General features: G+C 40.5%; 1 protein-coding gene across 5 annotated transcripts in view; it reads left to right on the forward strand.

Annotated features, from left to right (window-relative positions):
- Positions 1-1,992: 1,992 nt before the first annotated feature.
- LOC111833703 (TBC1 domain family member 15) overlaps positions 1,993-12,363 on the forward strand; it is a 78,637-nt gene continuing 68,266 nt past the window's right edge. For 2 of the 5 annotated variants that reach the window (XM_072716422.1, XM_072716423.1), the window contains exon 1: positions 1,993-2,455. In XM_072716422.1, coding sequence (XP_072572523.1) covers positions 2,206-2,455 — 250 coding nt within the window. In that variant the 5' untranslated portion in view covers positions 1,993-2,205. The remainder of the gene's footprint in view (positions 2,456-12,363) is intronic. The other 3 variants (XM_072716424.1, XM_072716425.1, XM_072716426.1) reach the window with 3 other exon arrangements.

The raw sequence follows: 12,363 nt of genomic DNA on the forward strand, positions 1-12,363 counted from the left end.
TGGGGGATGTTTTCTTGGCACACTTTAGGCCCCTTAGTGCCAATTGGGCATCGTTTAAATGCCACGGCCTACCTGAGCATTGTTTCTGACCATGTCCATCCCTTTATGACCACCATGTACCCATCCTCTGATGGCTACTTCCAGCAGGATAATGCACCATGTCACAAAGCTCGAATCATTTCAAATTGGTTTCTTGAACATGACAATGAGTTCACTGTACTACAATGGCCCCCACAGTCACCAGATCTCAACCCAATAGAGCATCTTTGGGATGTGGTGGAACGGGAGCTTCGTGCCCTGGATGTGCATCCCACAAATCTCCATCAACTGCAAGATGCTATCCTATCAATATGGGCCAACATTTCTAAAGAATGCTTTCAGCACCTTGTTGAATCAATGCCACGTAGAATTAAGGCAGTTCTGAAGGCAAAAGGGGGTCAAACACCGTATTAGTATGGTGTTCCTAATAATCCTTTAGGTGAGTGTATATATATGTGTGTGTGTGTGTGTGTGTGTGTGTATATATATATTGTACATTCTCTGTAAACTCTACACTCTATAGGTGAAATTCCCAGGTGGTGGTTACTGAGATACTGGAACCCCTATGCCTGGCACACACAATGACCCCACATTTAAAATCAATTGGAAACTGTACTTCATAACCTTGTCTATGTGTGATAGTGCTATGTATTCAGTTTTAGCTGCATGACAGTTTTAGTGTTTGTAGGAGCAGGCTTCTTGCATTAGCAAGCAGGTGTACTTCATAAGTTGGCCACTGACCAATTTTGGTCAAAATTGGTCATTTCAGGCAGAATTGAATGCACATATGAAGCTAGCAATATACCATACATAACTTCCAATAGATAGATTTTCCGAGTGTACCTTATGCAGGCATCAGAGGGAAAAGTACACATTAAATTACAGGTTAGACATACAATAAAATAAATCATATTTTCGACACTATACTATCAAGTCGGTCAATTTTTAGACAGTTATTAAAGCACCATCATGCGAAAAACAGAATCGAGAACACAGCTGCTTGTTTCAGTAGTTAATGGGAAGACAAACAACAAAGGGAGACTACATGACCTCAAATATCTGAGAAACAGGAAAGCCGTGTATAGGCTAATATGTCAGAGGTTAATTTAATAAAGCAGCTGCAGAATACAGATATGTAAGGGTTTTTAGGTCAAGTGGCTCCACGCTTCCTTTTTAGTGATTACTCATAGCGTTCTGTCAAGTTTCATTTACTACTGTATTAGCCAAATTTCCCTTTCTGTTCAGCTCTAAATGTACATAACAATGTGCTTGCTACTGTGTTACGTTTAAAACAAACATATGTAGCTGTGTCACAGAATTTATATGCAAAACACTTGTAAGTTAATAAGCCCCAGTAAAATGTTAATGAAAGTGAGTTTGAATACGACATAAATAAGCAATTATATATATATATGTCAAATAAGGAAAAGTATCAAGCAGGGAACTAGTTCAAGTAAACCGGTAAAGTTCCAAACATACACATAGGCCTATCACATGTTCCTTAGAGAGGCAGTCACTTCTGCACATTCCATCTGGCAGGCAATGTAAGACAACAAGCATTGGGATCACTTAGGCTCCTCAGCAAACAGCACTAGGGTACTTTCTTTCTTTGTAATCTGACACTTTATTCCTAGATTGTACCTCTCTGTATTTATTACCGATTTGTGGATTATAGTGTATAGGCCTACTGGCCATTAACTGCTATTTGTTTCTAAAAGCTCCTAAAGGTAAAATACATCTTGGGTGATCAGTCCGTTGTTGTTTTTAGGTGAAAGGCACCATATGTCTGCATTGACTTTGAAGATTTACAAGCAAGAGGTTTAAAACAACTTTCTAGTACAACACCACAGGATGTAGTAATTAGGCACACAATGGAAAAAATCGCAAGCTGCAATACGACTATGAGATAAGACTGGAGCAACAGTCATATGACTCGCAGGAGTGGGGGCGGTGAGGTTTGTGCGAATGGGGGCACTTGTAGTCAGCCGCAAAAGTAGTTGGCGATTTAAGTAAAAAAAAAAAAAGACGCCACGTCCTAAACAAACATCACATTTATATTTGCGGAAAGCACAAACGCATGAGGGGTTTCTCATTTATGCATATGCACAATCAGCTTCGTGGGAATATTTAGATTTTTGTGAAGGAATCGTCAGACCTAAGGACATAATGGAAACTCCGCAGACGAATGGAGATGTGTTACCTGACCGTGATCGCCTAGATTTAAGAGTTGATGGCAAATATTACCGGAGAAAAAACGAATCGGAGAGCGAAATCAGCACGAGGGTTCCTGGCGTGAGCTGCAGATCATCGGTGTGCGCACCTTCTTCATGCAATGTGCGCCTCTGTCTACCTGGAATCATGGATTCAGAGGGGAGAGTAGACGGGTCCAGGCTACGCACGTACATCTTCAAAAACGGTAGGTCAGGAGCCACTGCGTCCTTTAATGCTTTGTGACATTAAGTTGTTTCCTGGCTAGCTACAGCACATTAACCTAAAACATTGCAGCTGTTCTTTGGGAATTCATTTTAAAACCGTTCAAGGGTAGGCCTAATCGGTTTTCGTTAACCGCATGAGACGTCAGCTATTTAAAAAGAAGACACTGCTCACGATTAATTTTGTTAATGTGTTCAACGCACTGGTTTGATGGTTTACTTTTGATAAGAATTGATCTAAAGTAGCCTATATGCAGCTAATCCTACTTAATTAATAATGACCTACTTTTATATAAATTAAAAGATCTGCCTTTTCGTTGCATGAAATAAAATGATTCGCAATTTATTGTTACCTTTGTGTAGGCCAGATGTACGTAACCATATTTTACGAAGATTTGGGCTATGAAGGTTCTCCTAATAGCAAGACTGATACTCTTGTGTATTTGTATCTATGAATACATAAAAGATAATGTACTGTGTGCAATGTGCCATTTAGTGATAATTGTTTAAATTAATAAATTTGATAAAGAAACTTTTACAAGTCTGCCTCAGCACAAGTAAGCCCACCTATCTCTTAACTGCTTAACCAGTATTGTGATGGGTGGGAGGTCCTGGAGCCTGTCCCAGGCATCCTAAGGCACAAGGCAGGGGTATGCCCTGTATGTGATGTGAGTCAGAGGGCACATGTCCAGTGGGCAATTTAGAAACATCATTCAGTTAGCCTAACTGCATGTCTTCGGACTGCTGGAGAAGACCAGAGTACCTGAAGAGAACCTGTGCGACACGCTGAGAACAAGCCGGGGTCAGGTTCCAAACCACCAGTCGTGGATGTCTCCAGCAGCATTGCCACTCCGTGTGCCACCCTGCTGCCTGGTACAAATTAATACTGTTTCCCCTCCAGATTTGCAAATTTGATATTCATGTTTTTTTTTTTGTTATTTGTTGTTAGGCCTGGGCGATATGGACCAAAATTCATATCCCGGTATATTTTGGCTCAATCATGATATACTTTTTATATTCCGGTATTTTCTTTTACACAATGTTCAGTTTAATTCAAAGTCAAAGGCATATTGTCAAGGTTGCGGGCATCTGGGGCACGGGAACGGGAACGGGGCATGGTGCACGAATAAGGGGCGGACGACCCACTTGCGGCTCCAGGAACAATAGAGGGGTTTATTAACAAAGACAACAAAACACAAGAAAACCAAAAAGACCGCGAGGGGTGAAAACTAAAACAGGGAGGAATTAACTAGACTAAATAACACACAAGGAAAACTAACTAACTAGCACGACACTAAGGTAAACTATAATCAAGGGAAAAACCAGAGACAAGCCTAGACAAGGGCATAGACGACTTAGACAAACCATATACGAGCGTAGACCTCAGAGACAATAGTTTAGACACGAGACACGACACGATGAACCAGCGGGGAACAGAACAAAGGCAGGAACTAATATACTACGGGGGTAGTGACTAACACAGGGCAGGTGAGGCTGATTAACAAAGACTAGGGAAACAGGACACAGGTGAAACCAATTAACTCAAAGATACTAACAATCAGGGAAACTAAACACTAACCAAGGAAGCATATATCAACACACGGAAGGTACATAGGCAATAACATAAGCAGGGGAACAAGAAACAAAACCAAAACCAATTACAAAGCAAACACCAGGAATAATTAAGCATAAAGGAAAACACCAGGGAGCTAAATACAAAAACAGAGGAGGCGGGATTCGAACTCACAACAAGAGGGAACTCAGGACCGAGGGGCAAACAGACAGCACATGCTTAATACATTGAGCCACGAGACCAGACAAGTGACAGGGGAGAAACAAGGACTGACGTATGGACGGGATGACCAGCACCACCTGCTAGCCAAACGGGGAAGGGGCACGGAAGGACCACAGCGGGAGGCCGACCCTGACACATATGTGATATTCTAAGAATGTTTATTATAACAGACTGTTTATAACTGAGATGTTTTTTTTTTCGCAACGTATTTTATGTGCATTTGTGCCGATAAGACAAGAAATTACCGTGCATTTTAACCTGTATACTGCAAATGAAGTATGAAGTAGCATATAAAAGTTAAAATGCATGATAATTTCTTGTCATATCAGCACAAATGCACATAAAATATGTACGCATTCACGCTGGTACAACAATCGATTGTCGCACGTATTGCTTTTAAAGGTGAATGCTTACTTCTGTACCAGTTATGTCCATCCCTGAATATAGCAATAAAAGCAATACATTTATAAAATTAGGAATAAAATATAAAAAAAATAAAAAAGACCTAGTAAGAAAAATATTCAGCTGCAAAAAAATCATGCAGATACAAACTGCACAAAATAAATTATCTCCTTTTTAAAAAGATAAATACAAAATAGGCATGTCTCTGAAACCTTTATGTATTCTTATAACAACTACATAAATAACAATAAAATATGCTCTTTTACGATGGGAGAACTGTTACATATAACAATATTAACAAAAACGTAAATTTCCTGTGGAGGTAGGTAGATTGTTCATGACCACTCTGACAGGTTTTTTGCAAGAAAAACAACCCTGTCAACAGCATGAGGCTTCAGGGATGCCCTGTGACATGTTACAATATTTCCACTACAACTGAAGACTCTTTCAGAGGGGGAACTAGTGGCTAGGATGAAAAGATATTTCTTTGCCATGTGACTCAAGGATGGAAAGACAACCTCAGGTTCTTTCCACCATTTAAGGGGATCTACACTCACCTAAAGGATTATTAGGAACACCTGTTCAATTTCTCATTAATGCAATTATCTAATCAACCAATCACATGGCAGTTGCTTCAATGCATTTAGGGGTGTGGTCCTGGTCAAGACAATTTCCTGAACTCCAAACTGAATGTCAGAATGGGAAAGAAAGGTGATTTAAGCAATTTTGAGCATGGCATGATTGTTGGTGCCAGACGGGCCGGTCTGAGTATTTCACAATCTGCTCAGTTACTGGGATTTTCACGCACAACCATTTCTAGGGTTTACAAAGAATGGTGTGCAAAGGGAAAAACATCCAGTATGCGGCAGTCCTGTGGGCGAAAATGCCTTGTTGATGCTAGAGGTCAGAGGAGAATGGGCCGACTGATTCAAGCTGATAGAAGAGCAACTTTGACTGAAATAACCACTCATTACAACCGAGGTATGCAGCAAAGCATTTGTGAAGCCACAACACGCACAACCTTGAGGCGGATGGGCTACAACAGCAGAAGACCCCACCGGGTACCACTCATCTCCACTACAAATAGGAAAAAGAGGCTACAATTTGCACGAGCTCACCAAAATTGGACAGTTGAAGACTGGAAAAATGTTGCCTGGTCTGATGAGTCTCGATTTCTGTTGAGACATTCAAATGGTAGAGTCAGAATTTGGTGTAAACAGAATGAGAACATGGATCCATCATGCCTTGTTACCATTGTGCAGGCTGGTGGTGGTGGTGTAATGGTGTGGGGGATGTTTTCTTGGCACACTTTAGGCTCCTTAGTGCCAATTGGGCATCGTTTAAATGCCACGGCCTACCTGAGCATTGTTTCTGACCATGTCCATCCCTTTATGACCAACATGTACCCATCCTCTGATGGCTACTTCCAGCAGGATAATGCACCATGTCACAAAGCTCGAATCATTTCAAATTGGTTTCTTGAACATGACAATGAGTTCACTGTACTACAATGGCCCCCACAGTCACCAGATCTCAACCCAATAGAGCATCTTTGGGATGTGGTGGAACGGGAGCTTCGTGCCCTGGATGTGCATCCCACAAATCTCCATCAACTGCAAGATGCTATCCTATCAATATGGGCCAACATTTCTAAAGAATGCTTTCAGCACCTTGTTGAATCAATGCCACGTAGAATTAAGGCAGTTCTGAAGGCGATAGGGGGTCAAACACCGTATTAGTATGGTGTTCCTAATAATCCTTTAGGTGAGTGTATGTCACTCTCCGTACTAGCAGATTGCAGGTAACTTTGGAGTTCAAGTTCAGTTGCCTCTCTTGGTGCAGGTATGATGCTGATGAGTGTACTCTGTATGAAGAAGCTTGCTAGTGACCTCTTCTTAGCTGTTGGTGGCAGTGGCACTTCTTTTTCTGGAGGCCTTGACATGGTGGGCATAGCTGGGTGAGGCAGACAGCTGCTATTAGCAGCCAGCAGAGACTCAGCCTCCAAGACAGCTTTATGTTTCAGTGCATGAATGTTTTCTTCTGACACATATTTGGTTCTAAACCGTGGATCCACACGAGAGGCCATATCCAACAGGTCACAAGTGGCTGGGTCTGCATACTTTGCATTGAGGTAATTCACAATGCGGGCTTTGATGGATTTGCAGAGCTCACTGTCACCCTCCTCAAGTGCAAGGAGACTTGTGTTGAAGAGGTGTAGCACAGGTTTGACGTATGAAAGGGTGACATACTTCTCACCTGAAAGAGCATCCATGAAGTCCTGAAGAAGTTTCAAAACCTTTTGGACTGCCTCCAGAACCTCTGTGTCTTAATAATATTTAACCTTTATTGTCCCTCATGGGGAAATTCTTTTTACGCCTCCCTCAACTTGCTCTTTGTAGAACAAGCTGTCTGCGAAGGGCAGCTACCTGTTGGGGCGCCCAGGGAGCTGGGGGTTAAGGGCCTTGCTGAAGGAGCCGCAGATATGCTGAGGCTGGGTTTGAACCTGCGACCTTGTGATTACAAGCACACAGGCTTAGCCCACTGAGCCACACACTGCCCCATGTCTTGCCATGTCTGGGTAAGGCTCCAGGCAACGCGCTCCTCCCGTCGCTCCGTCAAGCGTTGGCGCAGGCGTTGGAGGCATTCTCGTGCCCTATTGAGGGGATACTCCTGCCCGGGCGGGCGCTCCTTCGCAAGGAGGTCCGCACCCCGGTTGGCCAGTTCCAGGGCTACGGGATCCTCCTGGACCTCGGGCTGGGACCGCCAATACACAACTTCTTGCAGCAGACCGAGCCGTTGGTGCTCGGTCTGCTGCGCTGTGCTTTCGACGAGATTTGTCATTCTGTCACGTAGGCAAGCGTGCAAGCGGAGAAGCAGGCGAACGGAACCGTAGATACGGACAAACGGGGTTTATTCGGGGAGACAGAGCAGACGGCAACAGACATTACAAAACTTCAATGACAAATCTGACGCATACGGACTTAGACACGGACTAAATACACCAGACAGGCTGAACTGAACAAGCAACAGGTGATCACAAGCAGGAATTAACATGAGGTAATGAGGGGGGCATGGCACACACGAGGATCATACGAGCCAGACGTGACACAAACATGTCGCTGTGGAGCAAAATCTGTGGTAATAAATAAAACATGTTGCTATGGAGCTAAATATACATTTATAATGTAATAAAATATATTGGTTAAACCATAATAAAACATGTTGGTTATACTGTCAAGCTAAATGTCAACTATTTTTATAATATTGTAGTTTTATAATGATTAATAAAAACACACCATTTTGTGACATTTTAATCGTATTTTATTGACGCGAACGCTTGCTGATGTTTGAAGGGTGATCAAGAAACTTGAAATTGCAGCATTGCCAAAACCGATGAGTATCATGGACAAATGGAATTTGGACGGGGGAATAGATTTGGCGTGACAGTTCAAGCATGACAGTCCCCATTTATCCACAGTTTCGGTTTTCGCGTAACGAAAATACTAAATGGAAAATTTTCAGAATTTTAAATCGCACGTTGTTCTGAGGGGTATGATGAACTCTCTTGCTGTCCTGCCTCTGTATACGCTACCCGCCGTTAGTCATTTAATCATTATCAGATCAGCTGTCATAGTAGGCCTATCTCACTACTTGTGTTCAAGTAACCCCTTTTTAAATAAATTATTAATTTTATTATTAGTTATTGTTTTGATGTATAATTCTATCATTTATAAATTGAACTTTATCATAGGTGTGTATGTGCACGACAAACAAGCTAAATTTGCAGTTCGGTACAAGCATAACAACATAGCCCGTAAATGCGTAACTAGAAATTCAGGTCTACTTTATAACCAATAAAATCATATATGTTCATTATCCATAAAATGAGTTACTCTTTCATTTTCTGTCAAGGTGCCTATAATTTCTAATCTGTGTCTTTGGAAAATAATTTATGTAAATCCTACAACTGAACCCATAATGATGTTACTCTGTGTCATGACCAGATGTCACGTTAATCAAATGTTTTCTATTTTTAATAATGAAAGGAAAATCTGAAAGCTATCCATCAGTTTGACATATAATTATTTGAAGGCGATATATTGTAACTTTAAGTAATTCACACCCCTGTCCAGTTGGTGTTGCGTCTAGTTGCTGATTGTTTGACCACACCACGCTAACTTGAAAGTTAAACAAGTGCAGGAAAAGAGATAGAAGTAGAATTTGCCTGTGTATCCATATTTCTACACCAGAAATTTTGATTTTTTAATCATGGGTGCTGATGGTGAAATTTGCCAGCATCTCTTTGCAGAATAACGTTACAGCGTTTTATTCTGTGGAAAACAAATGACCAATCTGCTGGCGAGATTTAATAATGAGTCATAGGCTACGTTCACACTGCCATGCTGAAGTGACTCAAATCAGATTTTTTTGCCTTAATGTGACACAGATCTGATCTTTTTAGGGCTGTGTGGACACACAAATCTGATCTTTTCAAATCAGATTTGTGTCACTTTCATATGTGATACTAAGGCCCAATCCCAATTCTATTTTCTACCCCTTTGCCTACCCCTCACCCCTTCCCCTTGCCCCTTGAAATGAAGTGGAAAGGGGTAGGGTTAAAAAAATTCCCCTAAGAAATGGGACACCACTACTACACTGTTATACGTCATCATCCATTGTCACTACCTCCTAACGTTACGTCAGAGGACATGCGCCGATGTTTATCACAAATTCCAAGATGTCGCCGTCAGCATCGTAGCATGTAAAGATTACTCACTCCCAAAGTTTTTTTGCGCCGTATTTGGACTTTAAAAACAGATGTTCGTTTTCACCTCGAAAACGTATGAGCCTTCGAGTTTCCTCAGCTGTCCCTATACAGAATATAATTTACAAAAATGTTGTCATGTTGCAATAAGTACGAATAGTGTAAGCACCGTTCATTTACATGTACACATATGGCTGTAAGCAAAACAAAACAACGCGTTATCACATGCAGTCAGTTACCGGGTAACGTTATATGACATAAAAATATATTTCCTAATATTGTGCAATCAGTGCTATCCGCAAGCAAACTTTAGCGATTTTTTTTCAAACGTTTCTTTACAGAACATCACCGTAAACACAAACACAAGATTGATGGTAATATACATGTAATGAAAAAATGTCAAAAATCCTTATTAATGGCAAAAATTACTTAACATTTATGGGTCTGCTTGCTCGAGTGGGCAGCCATGTTGTAAATTTCTCTTAGCCCTTCGTTTGAAGTGAGGTCCCGAAAAATCTTCGTTTCGAGGGCTATCTAGCCCTTCCCCTTACCCCAACCCCTCCAATCAAAAGAGAATTGAGACACCCCTACCCCTACACGTGAACGCGCCAAACGGAGGGGTAGGGGAAAGTGTAGGGGTAAGGGGTAGAATTGGGATTGGGCCTTAATCTCATACGTATCCGATTCGCGGCCATGCGACCTGAATGTGAACTAGTGATGGCCGATTCGCGAACGAATCGTTCTTTTTAACTCTGTTTTTTCAGTGAACGGGTTGAACCGATTCGTAAGTCTGAACGAATCGGTTTTTAAAATTATTTTAAAATGTTTTTAAAACTGATCTTTGGCTATTCAATATCCAAAAGCATCCCCCGCAAGTTCGGATTTATTTTTCATGTTCCGTCTGCGCTTGTCTTATCACTTTTAAGTTTATTCTTATGTTCGTCAGTTACATTCGTCACTTTTGAGTTCGTAGATTTCCGTCTGGTGCCGTGAACACCCGAACGGCCGAGTACCTGGTGTCTAACTCGCTGACTCCAAAAAACCCGAGAGCCTGTTCGATGAACGAATCGAAGTTACAGGTTTTCGGAGACTCAGTCGGTGAATCAAACTAACGGTTCGCGAACCGATCCCAAGAGCCCTCGCGGCATTTACTGCGGAAATGCAGTTACGCTGATGAATAGGGTAAAATAAATGCATCTATTGCCGATTTATGAAAGCAGTATAGTTATTAAAATGATATTATATATATATATATATATATATATATATAATTTTAATAACTATACTGCTTTTAATATGATTTTATATATATATATATATTAGGGATGCTCATTTTGACCGTTTAACCGTTAACCGAAATAATTAATTTTGACCGAATATTACTATCAGTTAAACGGTTTAAAATGTTTTTATATATATTTTAATTATTAGTAGTAGTATGAAGTTTTGTGGCATCTCAGCTGAAGATCGCTTTTCACGTTCTAAATACACTGGGTTTGAATCGGCGACTGTGATTACAGGCACACAGGCTTAGCCCACTGAGCCATGAACACAGGTACGAGCGTTGCTGCTGAAACTGGAAACATTGGCGCAAAGCTTCAGCGGCAGAGACGTCCGTGTGCTATATTGTAGCCGATCGGTGTAAACACTACCCAGTCATGTGCTCTTGTTTATTTCGGTCACAATGGGCGTATTCACATATTTCTTTATCCAATACTAACTGTCGGATTATCATGCGAAAAGCGCAATTTGCAAGTGGGAAGGCGATCAGAGCTGCTTTGAGACGCAGACGCTTAAGTCAGTCACTCTTGTTCTTTCTATTCATATCACGAAGCTATAAAAATATATTTAGTTTCTACCTATATATATATTTGAAAAGTAGACCGTCCAAGGTTTCTGAGGGTGTTTTTTAAATGTGTATATGATAAAACCTCGCAGAGTTATTTAAATGGTTTGGCGAAATTTCTGTCAGATCCCGCCGGCGGGACCGCCGACCCCAGAGGAATTTAATATTCTAATCTAATCAGTTAACGGTTAATGTTCGGATAACGAACGGCGGTTGTCGGTTGGGAAAATTAATCGAAATGAGCATCCCTAATACATATATATATATATATATATATATATATATATATATACACATAAAATCATATTAAAATAACGCCCTTATTGCATTTGGCGTTTATACAACTGTTTGTACATGTTTATTTGTGCTTATTGTATGTGACTGCTTACAGTATTATTACTGTACTTTGGCTTTTCATGTCATTTCAAGGGTCCAATTACTCGCACATATCATTTCCTGTATTAAAATAAAACTGCAAATGTGTCCTATTTCTCCAGCAAAATTGCTACAAAGACTAAACTGAATGCATTCAACAATGTAATAACAAATCATACTTAAACAAGGCATATGTCCTGTAATAAATATTTTATTTGTGCTAATGTTATTATTGTTGTTGTTGTTGTTTTTATACCTGTGGTTCAGTCACTTATACTCCTGCACAATATGCTTGCAAATATTTTAAAAGCAAATTAAAAAAAGTATAGGCCTAAATTTTTATATTAACACAATAAAGTAATACTAAACAATAACACAAACCGACAAATAAAACACTTTTAAATTCAAATGCCTTCTAATTTATTTACATGTTTTTTCTGCAGAAATGTGGGTTAAAGACTCCGGTTGCTGAATTAATCTATTGATATACGCTCTCAGCAACTCCCCGAGAGCCCGTTCGATGAACGAATCGAAGTTACGGGTTTTCGGACACTCAGTAGGTGAATCGAACGAACGGTTCTCGAACCGATCCCAAAAGCGGAAATGCAGTTACACTGTTAAAAGGAATAAAATAAAAGCAGATCTTCATCATTCATCACAACAGTAAATTATTGCATTTCTGTATAATAAAACTATATGTCTTTAATCA

Source organism: Paramormyrops kingsleyae, chromosome 9 (assembly GCF_048594095.1).
Source record: "Paramormyrops kingsleyae isolate MSU_618 chromosome 9, PKINGS_0.4, whole genome shotgun sequence".
Classification (NCBI taxonomy): Eukaryota; Metazoa; Chordata; class Actinopteri; order Osteoglossiformes; family Mormyridae; genus Paramormyrops; species Paramormyrops kingsleyae.